The sequence below is a fragment of the Diospyros lotus genome, chromosome 1, assembly GCF_014633365.1.
Source record: "Diospyros lotus cultivar Yz01 chromosome 1, ASM1463336v1, whole genome shotgun sequence".
Taxonomy (NCBI): domain Eukaryota; kingdom Viridiplantae; phylum Streptophyta; class Magnoliopsida; order Ericales; family Ebenaceae; genus Diospyros; species Diospyros lotus.
Window position 1 is genome coordinate 47,361,038 of NC_068338.1, and position 20,325 is coordinate 47,381,362.

Here is a 20,325-nt window from a genome sequence, read left to right on the forward strand (position 1 = left end):
AAAAACAGGTCTCCAATTGAAAAGTCTTACACGAGGCGATCTAAGATGCCATGAGTGGACAAAAGATAATATCATTAATGCATATACAGACAAAGATCAATCAAATCAAAGAATATGAGTTCATCTATCCAATATATATATATATACACACATATGAAACTATAATAATTAATAGATAACCATTGATTGAACGGTTGAAATGTACTTAGCAAGCGTTTCTTAAAATGAAAATGACAAGCAATGAAGGGGGTGGCCGAATACCATTACTCTTTTTGCAAACCATAAATCTAAGGGTTAAGTAAAAGAAATATTGTTGATCATAATGTTTTGAATTTTTTTTAAATATTATTTTCTATAAAATATTTTATGCCATCAATCTCATAGTTACTGATAATATATCGTCCATCAAGTTTAACTATTGATATAAATTAATACAGATAAGTTTGGAATTTTGGGTTTAAATTTTTGAATTTTATATTTTTCTAAGTTTAACATAATTTTTTTTTATTATTAATTAAGTTTAAGAGATAAAAATGTAATGATGTTATTATAAAATTCTAACGTTAAATTTTTTTATGATATTTGATTGCAATCGTATTTTAAAATTTTTACTGAATTGCCAATCATAACAAGTTTAATCTCATTATTACTAAAATATTGAATTGACTTAATGATTATACAGTTTTTGCTACATATTATTTTTAATATTTAAATAATTTTGTTAATTAATAATAATTATATTGTATAATTAACTAATATAATTATTTAGTTGTTAGAAATAAAATTTAATAATGTACATTGTCTATAGAAAATAGATTGATTGTCATTTAATTATTACAATTATTAATATTACTTTATGTTAAATGCAATATAATTTTTTTTTATAAATATTCACAAATAAACTTAAAATCCTATATTAAATTACATCGAATAAATATGTATAGTAAACGCGGCTTATCTAATATATGTGTGCATGATGGGAAAACTTAATAGGAGAATTAAATATATTCTTGGGATTCGAGTTCTAAATAATAATTATATCTGCCAGCGAAAAAAGTTTAGAAGATGCTCAATCGCCATTCAGTTCACATTTTGGGTTTTGACTTTTGACTCAGAGAGGAAATATTTTGTTCCCACGTGAATGATCACGTGGCCCACAGATGTCTACAATGATGATTATGTACTACAAAACAATCTAATAATTAAAAAAATATGATGTTAAATTTTAATGTATAAAATATAAAAATTTTGTATCTTAATTATTAAAATTATTAATTTAAGTATTTATTGTGATGAAATATTAGTACATGCATAAACGTGTTTGTTGTCGTAAGTGACATGTCATGTGGATGATTGATTGATAATATTTAAATAAATTAATTAATTTATTATATTTTTTAATAATTATATAAAATATTAAAAATTTATATTTTAATTATTAAAATTTATTATTTAAGTATTTAACATGTGACACAAAAGAAGATATAAACAAGAGAGTGAGAAGGTTGGAATAAGTTCAATAAAAATAAATGATAAAGATTAATTTTATAATATTTTATGCTTGAGAATTGAAAAAGGTAGGGCTTTAGGTTAGTGATTTAAATATTTAAGTATTTGAAATTTAAGATTTTTTTAAGTTATGGGTAAATTTTAATTTGATGTGTTTGGTTAATGTGATTTTTTTATAACATGATACTTTCACTTTGCTATATCTATCTTCTATATGTCATAAATAAAAGTTTTGTTTTTAAGTAATTGAGATATAAAATTTTGATGTTTTGAATATTAGAGACTAAATATCATATTTTTTAATTATTGAAAGAGTATAATAAATCAATTAATGTATTTAAATATTATTAATTGGTCACGCACGTGACATTTTATTTGTAGAAATGGGCGCATTTATATATATGCTGATATTCTATTACTTAAAATAATATTTTTAATAATTAAAATATGAAATTTTAATGTTTTGTATATCAAAAGCTAAATATTATATTTTTTTAATTATTGAAGAGATGTCGTTTATATTAACCTTTTTAGTAACTAGTATTTGTGATGATGCGGTGCTAGTAAATTTTTTTAGAAATGTTATATTTATAAATAAATTTGATAAATAATCTTTATACATTGATTTTATACATACAAATTTATAATAGTTTTTAATAAATTTATAATAATATTATTTAAAATTAACAATAAATTTATTTATTATAATAACTTATTATTATTTTTAAATAAAATTATTATAAATTTATATACATCGTAAAAGTTATTTCTCAAACTTATTTATATATAAAATAATTTTTTTAATAAAACAACAATTGAGAGACAAGGATCATTAATTCCTTATTTTTAAATAACTCAATTTTTTTGTGAATTTATAATTTAATTCAATCATGTTAATTTTAATAATTAAATTTAAATTAATTTAAATAGATATAATTTTATCTAATATATCAAATTAATTTAAAAACTGGTGTTGATATTGATTTAACATGTATCATATAATAATATTATTATGGATGAGATTCATGAGTTCAGATCTATTGTTTTTTTTTCACTGTCCCTTGGATTTTTTCTGCAATTAAATTATATTACTTCACTAAATTAATACATATTATTAAATAATAATACGCATTAATAATGATAAAAAAAATATTTTTTTAAAAATTTATTTTATAATTAAAAAAAAACTTATTTGTTTCAGAGGAAGAAATGGGTTGTTTTTTCATACTGTATTAATCTGATGATGAGGCAAGGGGACAGGGAAGAGACAGCAGATATCACCTTGGGATTCACATATATATATATATATAAGTTAAAAAAAAGAAAAAAAAAAAAGAAAGATGAACAGTTAACGACAACGATGGCGGAAACAGTTGCCGGCTCATCTGCCGTGGGCTGCCGGATATGGAAGCAGCCCCCAACTTCCCAAAATTAACGGCCGTCTCTCACCCCCATCTCTCCCCTGCAGTATCAGCGCCACTGCCGATCGCGTCGTCGCTTTCACAATGCCTCAAAACTACGCGCCGAGGATCTCCCACCTCCTCCGCCTCCATGGTTGGCAACCCCTTTGGTGCCCCACTGTCCTCGTCCAAACCATGCCTCACGCTGAGGCCTTCAGTCATCTCCACATCTCCTTCCCTCTCTCGACCGCTTTGCCGCCATAGCCTTTACTTCTAGATCTAGGAATACGGCTTTCTCCGAAGCCCTAGCTACCCTTGACGGCGAGTTCTTCATGATCGTTGCCCTCGGCAAGGACGCGGAGCCTCTTGACGAGGGCGTTGGTCAGCGTACTCTGCCACAATTCTGATTGAATCAGGGTCTTAATCCCTTCCATCTGCACGCCGACTGGCCTTGTGGAGTCACCGAGAGCGGCGCTAGAGCGGAGCATTCTCTGTCCGGTTCCCTTGGTGGTGGGCTTAAAGGAGCCGTCGGTGGTCTGGGTCTTCCTCCTGGAAGGGCTGGATGGCCCGGTCACGGCCGGCGGCCATAGCAGAACAGTTGATTTTTTTATTTATTTATTTAAATTATGTGCATATATTGATCACGATCATTATTATGTAACACTTCTCATGAATTAAGATACTATCCTTAAATTGATTTTATGTGTTGAATAAAATTATATTTAAATAAAATAATTTAAATTTAATTATTAAAATTAAAACGATTAGATTAAATTATGAATGTGTAAAAAATTTTGAGTCATCTTTGTTATTAGCCGTTCACAAAACTAATTTATACAAACTAATTTGTGTTATATTAAAATGTCATTTAAAAGTTGATAATACTTTTTATTAGAATTAAGTAATAATGTCATTAGTTACTCTTGATGCTCAAATTGCTTGTGATAAAGTATATAATTTTTAAATAATGAAATAAAACTACCCATAAAATTCTAACCTATAATCTCTCAAGTAAAACAAAGTTTCTAAGTCATTAAATTGCAACTCTAGTGATCCAATAAAGTACTTATCCTAAGTTTTGCAAGTTTTAAGTGCATCATACACTTTAGACTAAGCTCTAGTATTTATTCATAGTAAATATTTAATATTGCTCAAATACTAAATTCAGATCAAATAAGATGATCCTAAAATTAAATTTTAAGCAACACTAGACCTAGGTGAAATTTATTTATTTATTTTTTAAAAAAAAAGACACCCACACGTATCTCAAATATTAAACTTGAATAATTACTAAAAAATAAAAAGTCTTTATAAAATTACAGGAAGTCTTAAGATAAAACGCATCTTAAATTCTATATTTAATGCGCTTTTATTATATGTAAGAATAGCCGATCGATACAACAATTGAGTTGGCTTGTTGGGTGGGTGGGAGAAGGTGACATAATCGTTTATATTATCAAGTGGTTGGTTGGGTGTATTAACAAAAAAAAAAAAAAAATCAAATGATATTATGGATGGAGGGAGGGAAGGGATCCGTCCGTCACACCTGGATCACGTGTCTGGATTTTTTGAGTGGAAAGAGAATAACACACGCACAAAGCTGAGACGAAGGGTGGCAATATAGACACGACGCACGATCTATACACGCGCCATCAACCTCCTCCCTATAACGAACCACCACGTGGCAACCAATCCACGGAACATGGGGGTTTAATCTCGTACACGACTCCCCAATCTGACGGCCCATATCGCAGGAGACCTATCTATCTGTAAATGAAACCAATTTTCTTGGAAATTCGAAAATTTGCAGATAAATATAATTATTATTATTATTATTATGTACAAAGAAACACAGCAAAAAGTCATCGTCTTTCGTCTTCCTTCTCCTTTGCCCTGTTAAGGATAAACAGAGAGCGAAAGGCCATCGAGCGAGAGAGAGAGATGGCGATTGCACTGAAGGCCACAATTTTCTCCTACGTGGTGCACGTGCTGGGCGTAGCCGGCGCGATCATGGTGCTGGTTTGGTGCATCAGCTTCAGAGGCGGCTTTGCCTGGGAAGCTTCCAACAAAAGCCTTATTTTCAATGTACGCGCGCGCTTTGATTTCTTCTTACTTTTAACTTTTGTTTGCGGGTGTGTTGATTCTGTGGGTGTTTTTTTTTTTTTGGCTTTGATTCGTGATTAGCCGTCTTTCCTTCATTTTGGCTATGTGATTCTGAGTCTGTCAGTATGCCTATGCTCTGTTTGTGAGAATTACTTTGAGAAAGAAAGGAGATGTTTTGGGTGGATGAGTTTTTGGTGTTTAGCTCAAGGATAAGGGTGTTCAATCTTTGATCCAATTTCAAGTATTTTTGCTTTATACATTTACATACTCGTCATGGGTGCAAAAGTCACATGTCAGTTCAGTTTGTTGCTTCCAATCCAAGCTGATTGTCATCACTTGAAACTGGATAGACTTGGGTCTCTGAAACTATAAGTAGATCTGTTTCTTCAAAGTAGAGAGAGTCTTGGCAGCAATGGTAAAGGTACTATTTATTACCAGAATCTCACAGAGTTGTGGAAAGATTTCCTTTTGGAAGACAAAAAAGAAAAAAACAGTCCAGAAATACAATGCCTCCTCATCCTGTAAAAGGGGGAGCCTAGACGCCTCCGTTTTGCAGCTTCTCCAAGTCCAGGCCTCACTCACATTGGATTCACTTCTTATCTGTATATTTGGACTAATCTCATGAGTCACGTGGTGGCCACGTGCCCATGGTCAACATTGAAAATTGAGCTGTTTATTGGCTTGCTCAAGCGAGGTTATTATTTCTTGCAGTAGTGTTTATATTTTCCTTCATAGTCCCTGCTCTCTGTGTACTTCCTTTTTTAAACTTTTAGATAATAATTTTGACAAGAGTAGCATCAATAGCAACAGATATTGCTTCTACTTTAAGAATCAGTGTTATTCTTATATTGTATTGGTTACAGTAGAGTAAATACTCTGTAGGTGTGGTTCAGATTAGTTTTTTACTGTTATGGCATGAATAATCAAATACCTCCCAGATATTCCCTAGTGTAGGTTATATCTCAAAGAATCATCAAGATTCATTTTATGCATGCATGAGAGGAATCTTCACAACTCATTTAACATAGATTTGCAACATTCTCTTAATGTGTGGGTACTAAGTGGATTTGATTCATTTCTGTTTGTTCTTACCTGGATTCTCCGCATATACTACAAAGCTTATAATAGTTTTGCAGTTGATAATGGATCAAGCAGGCATACGTTGTATGCTAGATAATAATACATTTAGATTTTTGATAAACTCATCCTACATGGCTATTTTCTTACTTCAGGACTTTGCAATTTGTCAAGTCTTTAGCTTGTGAATCTAATGTGTGTTTTCTTTTCTTATTTTTTTCTTTTCCTTTGCACAGCTTCATCCTGTTCTGATTTTGATTGGCCTTATCATCTTTGGAGGAGAAGGTGATTTGTGATTTTTTGATTGCTGAATATTTCATATAATTCATGACAGTTATTTGTTCGCATGCAATTATTATATCTTTAATTATTTTCTAAATGCAGCCATTATTAGTTACAAGACTCTTCCTTGGACGAAGGATGTAAAGAAACTAATCCATCTAGTTCTGCATGCAATTGCACTGATACTTGGTATAATTGGTGTTTATGCCGCATTCAAATATCACAATGAGAGCAATATTGCCAATCTGTACAGTTTACACTCTTGGATCGGGATTGGAGTTATTGTCCTTTATGGCATCCAGGTAATCACAACTCGGCTCAATCCTGGATTTACCATCAATCATTATTAATAGTTCTTGAACCTAGTTCAGTCCATTCTGATTGGTTTTCCTGGCACCTTTAGAGTTTGATAAGGTCTCTCCTGGTGGAAGCCGGGTTTCTAACTTGTTGCCTAACTGACACTGTGAGGGCATTGGTTTAGTGCCTCATAGAGTTAACATCTATCATTTGCCTATGTTTTTTTCCTATCTTAAGAGATTTTTTTCCCCCTATTTTTGTTCCCCAAACTTTTGGCTAATGGCTACATATAACTTGCAGTGGGTGTATGGCTTTGTCGTGTTCTTCTACCCTGGGGGCACGGATGCAATTAGAAGAGAGTCCCTTCCATGGCACGTGCTGTTCGGGATCCTCGTTTACATCCTGGCTATTAGCAACGCTACACTGGGATTCCTTGAGAAGCTGACATTCCTCGAAAACTCTGGGCTTGCCAAGTATGGCACCGAGGCCTTCCTGGTAAACTTCACGGCCGTTGTCACAGTACTGTTTGGAATCTTTGTGATTCTCACCACCCTTTCTCAGCCTGCAACCGAAGATGAGTACGCCTACTCTGAAATCTGAAAAAAGGTAATGTTACAAAACCATGGTTACATTTTTTGCGCAATCCCAAGTTATAACGTTACTTGTTGCACGGTTGATCGGTTTGTAATAATCTAGTTGGTCATACAACTGTGATGCTTGTGTTATGTGATGGTGATGGGGGTGTGCTCTGGCTGTAGCTTTGTTATTATTTGAACCTTTCACACGGGATTCCTCATTTCCTGTGTTCTCTCCTCTTTTTTCTTTTTTTTTCTTAAATGTAAATGTCCTCTCCTTGGGTGATCTCTTATATTGTGGATGCATGTCCTCTAGCTGATGACAAATTTGTGGGTTAGTTTCTCTTCTTGCCAGCTTGATTTTGCAGAAAGGACGATGATACATCCACCAAAATGAGAGGCCGAAGTGGGCTGTCGAGGCTTTGAAAAGTCTAATTAACCCCTGCTCGGTAATTCAATTCGGTCTCTCATTTTGGTATTATTGTCATATTATCCTTGCTGAACAGAAAGCTAGCTCTTACTTCAATTTTTATCTTCGATATAAACCGAGCACCTATCATATTTTCGCTTGCTCAACGGTTTGACACTACCAAAGGGGGAAATAAAAGAATTATAGGGGCAAATAAGAAGGGAAAGTGGCAAAGATTTAAGACTTTTTAAGTGGCTTATGGGTTCTGCAGTTTGAACAACTAGTCTTGTTTCTTGTGAATTTCTTGTAATAATCTCTTAGGGTGTGTTTGATTGGAAAAAGATGAAAAAGAAAAATATTTTTTAATTTTATAAAAAACAATTCTACCTCCCTTTACTTACAATTCTTTTATGAAAAAATGATCAAAATATGTTTTAATATGTTGTCCTATAATTTTTTTTATGAAAAATATTAAGCAATTAAATACGTAAATTTAAAAAAAAAAATCATTGATGTGGTATTTATGGTGGTTGGATGGAGGGAAGGGAAGAGAGATTTTTGTCTTATAGTAATGGAATATGAGGAGAAAAGACACATCACACATGGTATTGTCTCCTCATCTCTTTTTGTATCTTTGTTTTACTTGCAGATTTGGTGTGCAAAGAGGAGGGATAATGAAATATATTTATAAATATATTATTATTTATTTATTTTAAATATAATTACAATTATGTTTTCTGTTTTATTACGTAGCATTTTATTTTTTTTTATCCCACTTCTTTTCCAAACAAGTTGAGGGAAAAAGATAAAACTTCCTCCAAAAACGTGAGCAGAGCTGAGAAAGAAAATGAAGAGAGCCCCTAGGGCACAATTAGGTGGCAAAGGAGGGGCTGTATGTCATGTCGGAGGTCATTAGTGTGAGTTCGAGTTCGATTCTTGGAGAAGAATATTTGTTTTCTTCTGTGGGAGGATTTTGGTGGTAATATCAGTAAATCTCATCTCAAATTCTAGTTAACCAAGCACATTTCATAGTTTATTTGGTAGCAGTATCGAGGGATCGGGGTTGTTATTCCCAAACTAATTAGGCATAAGCTTGAAACTGGGTCATAAAAAAAAAAAAAAAAAAAAGACTTGGAGTTCGAGCCTGCAGGCTAAGGATACCCAAATTGGTAAGCATAATAATATGATTGAAATGACTGCCCAATAATTTTGATTATGTAGTCTTAACACTAAGATAGCGGAACTGAGCTACTAGTGGGACGTATAAGTACATAAAGGGATTAGGGTTTTACTTATTCCATTGATGTATTGGCATTATTTTTTGAGTGTTCGTCAAATAAATTTATTAAACATGTATATATATTAGATGACAAAGATTTGTGTGGGTTTATCGTAGCAAAATTTAAACCCTAATTGTAAAATAAATCATTATAAGCTCTTAAGAATATGAGGCTATAGTTTCTAGTGAGTGCCATTAAATATGGTAGTAGATGGTTGAACAAATTACAATAATATAAGGATATCAATCTACCAAACCTTAATTTTATTAGGTTGGGTTAGCATAGAGTTCGCTGTGCCTGGGTGGGGCTTAATGACTTTCAGCTGTGCTGGGCTAAAGGTCCCATTATGGCCCTATAAAGAATATTATATTATTAAAATTTTGCATTATAACTTTTCATAAAAAATATATATAGTCCATACAAAAATTATAGAAAAAAATTAGTACCCTAAGCCATCAAAAGTTTTTCAAGTACTAAGTTCACTTAGAATTTGCATAATATTTTTTAGGTAATTGAATTGTTTAGAATTAAATTTTAAAAAAAATATTAATTGAATGTGTTTGATTGATTTAATTTTCTACCTAAAAATTGTTATATTCTTTTAACTTTTGGTGTTTGATTGCTATTATTTTCTATGAAAATAATTACATACACATACAGATAATCAATAATCAATAATCAAATATACAAATTAATAATCAACTACATAAAATAATCAAATATATATATATTAAAAAAATAAATCAAATATACATACACAAAATATTCAAAAAATAAATTAAATACACATAGAAAAATATACATACACCCATAGAAATCTGCCACAGCCATAGAAAATGCATAATGAAATCGAAATTGCAGTAAAAAAAATTATGGATTTTGGTATATATCCCCATTCTTTCATTTTCTGTCAACATGGAACAATAGCCACGACCATGGATTCCGAGCAAAAATTTGAACATTGGGTAACATCCGACACCAGAAAATCGTGAAACTGTTGGTGAATCTACAAAAAAAAGAACAAAACGTGGTTGAAAACTTTACCATGAAAATAAATGAAGATGCGTCGGTAGTTTGAAACCCAAAATCAAAGATGGTTTTTTGCGGAAATGGCAACGAACATGAAGTCGAAGCTGGTCTTCTGCGGAAATGGCGACAAAGCCCAAGACAGAGCTCGTCTTCGACGATAGATGGTGACAAAGAAGAAGGGGACAAAGTCGGGTCGAATGGGAAAGAAAAATCTTAGAGAAATTTGGGTGGACAGAAGCAATGTAATTTGGGTGGATAGATGCAACACGTGGTGAGTGAATTTTTTGAAAAATTAGAACAACCCCTTCCTCTAGAAAAATCATTTCCATCAAAAGTAAGAAATTCACCTTACTTGACGGAAAGTTAGAAATTAATTTATCTGAAAAAATTAACTAATCAAAACACTACAAAAGTTAGAATTTAGGTGAAAAATAGTTATTTTCACAAAAAAAAAAAAAATATAGACAATCAAACACACCTTTATTAGAAAAAGAAATAGAGCTTAAATTAATGAAAAGTATGAGAAAAATTGACAACCATATTACAAAAATTGAATCAATTTGTACATTTATCAGTTTTGAGTACTCTTCACTGGATAAAACATGTATTTTCATATAAAAAATTATAAGAAGTAATTAAAAAAATAATTTTTGTGACTTCACCCCTAAGCAAGCTCAATGGGCAGCCTACAAACAGGCTTAGGCCAGCCGTTTTGTAACTCTAAGGTTAGCGCACGACTTCAAAGCTTGTGGTCCTGATTGGGCAATGGTTCCTTCCACGTGGTAGCAGTCAAAGGGATGTTGTGGAGGCTCCTGGCTGATTCTTCCTCCAACGGCCTTATAGTAGTAGTACACGGCGACAGGGTGGGTGGACAACGTTGTTCCATTTGCCCGCCCCGGAATCTTATCAATTAGGACCAAATCAAGGCTTAAAATTGTCTATTTTTATGTACTTGGTATAAATATATATATATTTAAAAGTTTTTTATAATTATTATTAATATCGTATTGGATATGATACCCAACAATAATATCAAGTACCATTTTAAATATATATATCATTATTATATACTAGAAATAGATATTTATGAAAATATATAGCGTACAATTATAATAAATTTTTCAAGCAAAATCCGCTTAAAATCGTTAATGTTGTTAAGAATATTGCTTAAATAAAGATTTAACATATCTCTATTATTTTTGCATTATAGAGAAGTAATAATAAATAAATAATACGTTTAAGATATAATATATAAGAGTATAAACATATTTTACTTTGTATATTTAATTAAATAAAACAGCATATAATTAATAATTGTGAACCTTCTTTTTTATTTTTATTTTTATTTTGTTTGTATAGGTGATATTATATATTTGATGTTGATACTGATAAATAACAATAATATATCTGTGAGATAAAATTTATTTAAAGAGTATTATTTTAAAATAATAGCATAAAATATTTCAGCTAACGAGTTGGCAATAATTAAAGTTATATTAAATTATCCCTTTTAATCTCTTAATTATTAAAATAATTTTTAAAATATGAGAAACATGATGTAATTTTGAGAATATTATTAAATGTAAAATATATATTATTAAAAAGTGATATCAGCGGATGTTGAAATATCTGAGGGCCCCCACAACGTGGCAGTTGCTGGTTAGGTTGCTTTTGCGTCCCTTTCTGGCTCAATTGTCGCCGGCAGACGCACACGTTCTCGGATTGTACTGGCGGCGAATTCATATATCTTCTATAAAACGAAAAAAGATATTCAGATGTGAAATTTTGATACTACGAGGGACATTCAGTATTAATATATTTTATATTTAAATTAAATATTTTTTAATATTAAATAATGCATAAAATATGATTATTTTTTTTCACTTCCGAATAGCATTTTTACCAATAATTAATCCACCATTTATTTATTTTGTGATAGGTCCACGACACCCAACAACTTTTGATTCCAGAGCCACATATATATAAATATCAAGAGAAGAGAGCCTCCATTGTGTTGTGTGCTTCTGATTTGATAACCACCATTTTCAGTTAGTCGAGCTTGGTATGGTGTGGTGTTGTTGGTGGGGATACCATCCTCCTCTTGATTCTATTATTTAGAATTTGTTTAAATTTATATATTTTAATATGTATTAAGATTTAGTCCTTTTTATTCAAATCTTAAAATTCATGATTTGGATGATTGGAATGTTTTTTTAATTCGAGTAAGAAAATGAAAAAAAATAAAATAAAATGACTTCAAAAACAATCAGTTTGTATATGTTGTTTAAAAAAGAAATAAATTATAATGACCTAAAACGTAAACAACAAATAATTATATAGAATATTCTTAAAAATAATATCCTGGTTAAATTTAGCCTAAATAAATGAAATTTATATTCAGTTTCGTGTAATTGTAACCCAAGTGCTTCAAGGATGAGTGACGTGTTCGGTAATTTGGCCGTTGATTTCAGTAATCGCCAAGCCAACAACGAACGATTATTATCTCCAAACGGCGCATGGATAAGATAAGGAGAGGGTGGGCCAGGTTTGGAAAGGGCCCATAACGGGGCCGACGCCAATCGCCAACCTCAAATGAAAGAAAGAAAGAATCTGAGTTTGGCCCAGAACCTTCAACTGGTGGTGAAGGTGAAGGTGAAACCAACCAACCATAGACCCTTTGTAAATCATAATAATTCCGAAAGCGAATAGGAAAGGAAAGAAATACCAAATATTGTTATTACAATTATTATTATTATTGCATTGGTTTTTCCTATTTATTTATTAGGAACTGAGAAAAAAATTCAATTAAGGAGGAAATTTAAGGTTAGGGGTTGGGAGTCGCATTTAACTTTAAAATGTTAGTTGGGTTTGCTTGATTATTTTAATTTTGAATAAAAATAGTGGAAGTTGATTTAATCTCACCTTATTAGGAAACTTTGAGTAAAAGGGTAGATTTAGATTTAGATTACAAAGAAGAGGCAGGCAGCCCAATGGCTTGCTTGCTTCCTCCACAGATCACTCAGGTTATATGTAGTGTGATTATGTCCACACATCATTGATTTACCTTTCATTTTTAAATATATAAGATAATTTTAACCAATAAGGCTCACAAAAATTAAAGAGAAAGAAACTTAAACTTTAAACCTTTCTCAAGACACATTAATTTTTATACCACTTAAAACTATCTTTAAATAAAAAAAAAAGAATAATAATGTCATTTGTTATTTTGCATTAACCCATAAAATTTACCATTTCAATATTAGATTTAGGGGGGGGGATTGGAATTAAGAGTACTACTAATTTACCAAAGACGAAGCGTTGGAAGGTTGACATCTGGAGTTGGATATTGCCACTGTTTTCACCAACTTTGTGATTTTTTTGTGCAGAATGGACACACAAACAATCATATCATTCTCTCTCTCTCTCTCTCTCTCTCTGCCAGCTGTTCAATGGCCAGCTGACACCTACCAATCCAGCTAAGTTCTTACCCTTTCTGTTGCACAATCTCTCTCTCTCTCTCTCTCTCTCTCGTTCGATCGTGCGTGCGTGCTTGTTTCTCCAATATCGGTGACATAAGTTTTGATCCAAATTTTAGCTTGATTTTAAAGCAGATGGCGGAAGTTGAGTCAAAGAAGGTAGAATCTGAGGCGCCATCAAAGCCTCCGCCTGCTTCGGCTCCGGCGCCGCCCCCGGCCCCCGAAGCCGCCGAAGTTCCCAAAGATGTAGCCGAGGAGAAATCGGTAATTCCGGCGGTTGCTCCTCCTCCCGAGGACAAGCCTGATGAGTCCAAAGCCCTTGTAGCCATCGAACGTAACCCCTCTCTGCTACTATCCTCTTTGGTTCAGCTCTATCTTCTGTCCAAAAATTCTTTAAATTCATTCATCTGTGGTTACTAATAAGTGAAAGATGCACAAAAACATTGGTTTTTCTGCGTTTTGAGAATGAAAATTCTGACATAATTGGCTTGCTGTAGTAGTACTTTGCTTGAATTTCAAAAATACGATTTGGTTTCATCAGTTCTCTCCTGTTTTCCTCGCCGCAACCAAAACGCAGTCAAAGCGAAGTTTCTTCTCGAAGATTGCTTCTCCTATCTTCTTTTTTCTACAAAACTCTGACTACTATCTTCTGTTTTACAATACGTCGGTTTCTTTCTTTATTTGACATGGCGATGTAGGATTACTAATTTAGTATTACTGACCTTTTAAACTGTAATCCGTGGCTTCTCTTCTTCTTTAATTTAACTGTGCCCCTTTTCTGTCCAAGGCCGAACCGGAAATCGTGAAAATTGCTGGTTTCTTTCTTTCTGGTTTTATTCAATAATCGGCCAATTTTGAATTTCAAATTTTAGCCGGAAAAAGAAAGTTTTAACCAAATTTAGAATTTACAACCAAATTTAGAATTTACTTGATTAAAGTTTTATTATACCTTGGCTCAAATTATCATTCAGTTCTACTCTCAAAATCTGGATATGAAAAGCCTGTTAATCTGACATGGGAGACAGTGGGGGGACCATTGTTTTTGGAGCTACTCTTGTTGCTGTACTGAACTTAAAGCACAAAGTACACTGGGATCCATCTTTGCCTTTAACAGATAGATCTTGATTGAATATATGCTTACCAGAATAGAAGTGTCGGGATTTTTCTGCTTCACAGGCTGAAGTTGAGAGGAGATTTGGTTTGAGTTCTCAATATGAATTTCAAAGTTTCATGGTGGCAGGCCTCATTGCATGCTGTTCCTAGCATTTTTCTTTGTATAGGTTTTGATTAAGATCTGGCGAACTCTGTGTCATTTCTTTGGCTTAACATGCTTCAAGGCGCTGGCTAAAAGATGCTTTACTCTCGAAATGATTCATAAAGTTGCTCTCTCACTTCCTTGTTAGCATTCTCTCCAAGCGTAGCAATAATATCTGCTACTGTCTGTCTGTTGGCTAATTTTTTCGGCCTGTTTTGATTATTGCAGAAGTTCCAGAATCTAAAGAAGGGAAAGTTGGCGAGGGTTCTATTAACAGAGGTAATGAGAAATTACGTTTCAATGTTCTCTCTCTACCTACCTCATACATTTGAGTGTAAAGCATGATCACTGAAAGCAGTGTTCGTGTTCTTTTTAGATGCTGTGCTGGCTCGTGTTGCAACAGAGAAGAGATTATCGCTGATTAAAGCATGGGAAGAAAGTGAGAAATCAAAAGCAGACAATAAGTAAGGGATATCTTGAATATAAGCAATTTTTTAAAGTATATGCAAAAGATTATGTTGCCCAATATTCTCTGAGTAATACCGTTTTCTGTTGCATCTGGCAAATAATTTTTCTGAATCAAATATGGCATTTTGAAGGAGAAAAACTGTTTCTGAACTTTCGAGGATGCATGGCTTGTTCACATATTACTACTTCATTGACATCATTTTGGATGTTGCATTGGCATTTCGCAGTGAAGATTTACCTAACTATAATAAGCTTCTTGATGCCCAACAGATGAGCGCGTTTAGTTGGTGTACTACCATATCCATTAAACTGGAATATTACTTGATATTTAGTGTCTGTAACCCTTTTTTGCTTGACAAAACCCTGGCTATGACGTTGTATCCGTTAGTTCAGCATGGCCATTTTTCTCATCTTGCGCGCCAGAATTGGTGTTAATAATTTGAGGCAATGTTATATGCTTTGTGCTAAATTTGATTTTCTCAAACTCTCGGAGGGGTAGTTTTAATGTTTAAGAGACGCAACTTTAGATCAAATTGATAGGCAAACCTCTTTCTAGAAGCCAATGTGGACGATTTGCACCTCTGACAATCTTAAATTACTGGACAGAGCTCAGAAAAAAATCTCTGCCATTGGATCATGGGAGAACAGCAGGAAAGCTAGCGTAGAAGCTGAGTTGAAAAAGATGGAGGTAAGGACTCATCATTCACATTGTTGATCATAAATTTTTCTGGATATCAGTAATGTCCTCTCCCCACCCACAAATCTCCCATTCAAAAAAAAAAAAAAAAGAAAAGAAAGGAAAAATAACAAATAAAAAAAAGATTAATTAAGAAATGGGCACTTTTATAGGTAAATTACACTCTTAACACCTCTAAATTGAAGTAGTGTCAGTGTGATTTCCTAAACGTAAGAGGTACAAACTGTAGTTTAGTGAAACCTAGGTGTGGAGTATGGTATTGATTGCAAATGATGTGGCAGGAGAAGCTGGAGAAGCGGAAGGCAGAATACGTGGAGAAAATGAAAAACGAGCTAGCTCTGATCCACAAGGCAGCAGAAGAAAAGAAGGCAATGATTGAAGCCAAGCGAGGGGAAGACATGCTCAAGGCAGAGGAGATGGCAGCAAAGTATCTTGCCACTGGAACTGGTCCAAAGAAGCTGCTTGGATGCTCGTGCTTCTGAAGCTGAAAGAATCCATTTCAGCCTTCAACATCATGATTTCCCTGTGGCTCTGTTTGTTTTCTCGCTTTTAACTTTGAATTCTTATTATTGTATTGGATGTGTTTTGTCATGTGTGCTTATTCCAATTTGTTTATATTAGTGTTGCACTGAAATGTGTGCATAGTGATGTATTTATTTATGTGTATATACTTACATGGACATCGTAGCTAATTTGTTTGTAATAAGTGAGCTTGAAGTTTCCTATTTTATTATTATTTTTTTTATTTTAATGTCGATTTCCAAAAATTAGGTTTTCTTTAATTTCTATTTGCCATCGTCGTGAAACTTTTGTTGTTGAGAGTTATTTATGTAGAAAATGTTTTTGTAAGAATTATTTTTAAAGAAAATTAGTTTAGCACTTTTGCAAGATCATTTAAGAAACAATTTTAGTATTGTTATGTGTTTGGTGACTAGTGATTAAGAAAGTTGTTTTTATAAATAAAATAACCAAAAATAGTACTAATATAAGTGTTAATTTTTAATTTTAATCTTGTCACTTTATCTCTAATTTTTTTTTTTTAACTGCAAACCTCCTTAAATCTAAATAATTACGTGAAAAATCCATGACAAACTTCATTTGCTAATTGGTAGGTGGCTCCCATTGGAACCTGCAAGAATAATAAAAGATACTAACATTATCATATAGAAAATTTAAAAACTAACAAAACTATATATACAAAAAATATTGATAGAGATATAACTCTTCTAAGTATGTTTTTTTTTGTTAACATTTAAAAGAAGTATATATTCTCTTAGTCAAATAATTTTATTAGATCTAATGTCGTCTTATTTGAACCTTCTCTTCTCCAGCCAATATCATCTTCAGCGTATTTGGTCAGGCCTTTTCCAACGTGATAACCTTTGTCGAGAGAGAGACGACGAGGATCTTTTTACAAATTTCAACGGTGATACTTTTGGGTTTCATTAAAAATTTGGCAAATGATTTTGGCAAAATAGCGAGGTCCATTAGAGGCTTCAATTTGAGATTGGCTCTCTACATTTGGTTTGGTGATAAAAAATAACGGCGCCGTCGGAGATAGCCTAACACACTTGAACTAATTTATCCATTACATGCAAATATTAAAAAAATATAATTACAAAAATATCAACAGTATAATGTTCAAGATCAAATATTCACTCTTGGCTATGTATATAAATCAGCTCATCGGGAGTATCTAAATATTTTGCATGTATGTTAATTAAAAGATGAGTTCCGTAAAGGAGAAGGCAAGAGCCATCTCGACCAGTCATCCCGTCTTCTTACTCTGTTACCCTGCACCTCTACAACAGTTGAATTTGTGCGCAGAACACGCAATATAAGCCGGATATTGTTCGTCAACAGCTTCACTCTATTGAAGTTTGCAATCACTCTAATGGGAACCCAACCTTGACCATCCATCTTCTCTCTCAAGAAAGTATCTTTAACCAAATTTTCCTTGCTAAAATAATACTCAATCTGTTTCACTATACTTGCATGCAACTGTGGATCTGTAGGGATAGCCGGTGATCTTGGTATTGATGGTGGCATTAAGGGCATGCCATTAAACATTGCTGGGCCTGGGCTCTGTACTTGATGATGACGAACTATAGGGTTGCAGAAAAGGCCCACCATGGGCTTCGGGAATGGACTAAATGGAGTAGGACCAAGGGGGGCGGGGCGGTGGGTGGGGGTGGGATGAAGGGCCCGGGAGCAACTCTTTGTGGCTGGATGTGAACACTACTACCCCCATAAACTCCTTGAAAACTCCACTGATGATTTAAATAATGGTTCCAACCCCACCAACCCAAACAAAAATTGTGATTATGAGCACTGTTAGCAGCATTAATGTTGCTTCTCCCAATTAATGTGTTGCGTGGCAGTAGATAACCATTCCCATTACGGAACTGTAAACCAAATCTACCCTCTTCCCGGGGAACATGATCCGACCTTGAAGAATATTCTGAAACAGCTGGCTCAGATTTCTCAATGTTAGTAGGAAGCGCTTCAATTATTGGGTTTGGCATTGGACATGACTGAGTAGAGCTGATTAAAACCGATCCTAATAGCTGCAAGATCAGGAAATAACGAAATTAGGAAACAACCCAAAGAAATAAATTAAATAGTAAATAATGCTAATTTCTATCTAGAATAATACCCTTTATATTTTTGAGTTGCATTTTTTTTTTTAATTTCAAATTCGTATGCACTAACAATTACATATTTCAGGTTATTATTGTGCAAAGACAATGAGGATTTGGTCATTTTATAGTTACTATTTTCAGAGTGATTGAAGTTAATCATGGAGGAGTTCCAAATACTTTAATTTGTTGTAAATGCTGATTATCTTTAAAATTTCTCCATTCTCTTAGTTTTTCCTAATTTCCTGCAATTTTTCTGGTGCTATTTATTTTATAAGCCAAAGCAACTTCATCTTATTTTGACCTTAGATTGGTTGTATTATATAGGAAAAACATATTTACAGTTAAAAGTTCTTCGTCATGATAACTCCTTAAACAGAAACCACAAATTAGAAAAATAAATAGCACCAGAAAAATATCTAACATATGATTTTAGTGCAAAAATATCTTTTATTTTTTTCCAAAAGTGATGGAATACACAACACCTTAAACAGAAACCGCAAACTTTCATTAATTTGTTTTGATATGGTGATCAACCACTTAATTTATTTTTATTGATTATCTTGATAATTGAACTACCTTCTATAGGGCATAACTAGAACTATTTTGATTAAAACTTTGGAATATTAAGACATATTTCCAATCAAAATTCTAACAACTTGGGTTCAATATGCAAATGGTGGAAAAAAAAAAAGAAAAAGAAATCAGAGACAATGTACCATAAAAAGATAGGAAAAAAACAACAACAACAAAAGGACTATTGATTTTTGGACTGATAAATTATATAAATTGTTGGTGAGAGTTTTTTCTTTTTTTTCTTGCTTTTATGTTGTTAAATAAACTATATTATTGTGAGACAAATCAGAAGATAATTGTGTAAAAGGTCAAAGTTTTAAATTTACAAATTGATTTGTTTGAGTTTTATTTGATTTAATTTTTTTAAAAGATAGAAGCACGTAAACAATATATAACAAGAATAAAATGTACAAATCAAGAATTCGACTTTCGTGTTAAAACACATATTAAATGAATTGAAATTCCAATGAAAGTCATAATTGATAAAATTTGACTCAAATAATAATGTGGTTCCAACACAAGACCATCAAGAATCACAATTTAAGGCAAGAATTTGATCCAAACTAAAAGAAAACAGTAAATTCAATATCCCGCACGTGGAAAAAAAAAATGAAGGGAAAGAAACTCACCTGAGTGTCAATTAAATTGTATAGCAAAGAGTCAGAAAAGCTGTTGTGCTTGAACAAAAAACTATGAGAGAGAGCACCAAAACTACTTTCAGTTACTTCCAAAACAAATATATATATATATATATATGTATAATACTAAACACAATCATACTCAATTTAAGATTATAGTTAGTGAACCAATCTAATTAAGATTCTAATCATAATTCTAATAGATTCAGGAGTAACTAAAAGATAAACCATAAATATTAGGAAATAAGCAAAATATACAAAACAAATAATATATAATAATTCATAGAATAATATTTCTCAAAATGTCTCTTTTTTTAATGCTCTCTCTTCTTCTGGGTTTTTCCCAAATTCATGCAATTTTTCAAATGCTATATTAATTTGTTCAATTAATTAATCAAAAAACAAATTTAATCTAATTTCATCAAAACAAATGTTATATTTGTTCAATATTAGTAGGAAGCATTTCAATTATTGATTTTGGCATTGGAGTAGAGTTAAATTATTTTTATTAATTATCTTGATCATTGAACTATCTTCTATAGGATACAACCAGAACTATCTTAATTAATTAAAAATTTTGCAAAATTCTAAAAACTTGGGTTTAAGATGCAAATG

The 20,325-nt window shown here is 32.4% G+C and overlaps 3 protein-coding genes across 4 annotated transcripts; 2 read left to right on the forward strand and 1 right to left on the reverse strand.

The window, feature by feature from the left end:
- Positions 1 to 4,749: 4,749 nt before the first annotated feature.
- LOC127793299 (transmembrane ascorbate ferrireductase 1-like) lies at positions 4,750 to 7,529 on the forward strand. The gene is made up of 4 exons (XM_052324150.1): positions 4,750 to 4,994; positions 6,326 to 6,374; positions 6,474 to 6,673; positions 6,969 to 7,529. Exons 1-4 carry the CDS (start codon positions 4,851 to 4,853, stop codon positions 7,266 to 7,268), a joined length of 693 nt encoding a protein of 230 aa, XP_052180110.1. The 5' UTR covers positions 4,750 to 4,850; the 3' UTR covers positions 7,269 to 7,529.
- A 5,765-nt stretch (positions 7,530 to 13,294) lies between these two features.
- LOC127793566 (remorin-like) lies at positions 13,295 to 16,585 on the forward strand. Of its 2 annotated transcripts, XM_052324330.1 has the most exons (6): positions 13,295 to 13,436; positions 13,573 to 13,771; positions 14,921 to 14,971; positions 15,069 to 15,156; positions 15,767 to 15,848; positions 16,139 to 16,585. In XM_052324330.1, the coding sequence occupies exons 2-6, from the start codon at positions 13,573 to 13,575 to the stop codon at positions 16,337 to 16,339; spliced, it is 621 nt and encodes a 206-aa protein (XP_052180290.1). In that variant the 5' UTR covers positions 13,295 to 13,436; the 3' UTR covers positions 16,340 to 16,585. The 2 variants fall into 2 exon arrangements, with proteins under 2 accessions (XP_052180290.1, XP_052180289.1); XM_052324329.1 differs by lacking the exon at positions 13,295 to 13,436 and having other exon boundaries at positions 13,451 to 13,771.
- Positions 16,586 to 16,926: 341 nt separating this feature from the next.
- Positions 16,927 to 18,382, reverse strand: LOC127794109 (la-related protein 1C-like). The gene is made up of 3 exons (XM_052325009.1): positions 18,190 to 18,382; positions 17,643 to 18,082; positions 16,927 to 16,986 (listed from the first exon to the last, which is right to left on the reverse strand). The coding sequence occupies exons 1-3, from the start codon at positions 18,380 to 18,382 to the stop codon at positions 16,927 to 16,929; spliced, it is 693 nt and encodes a 230-aa protein (XP_052180969.1).
- Positions 18,383 to 20,325: the final 1,943 nt, after the last annotated feature.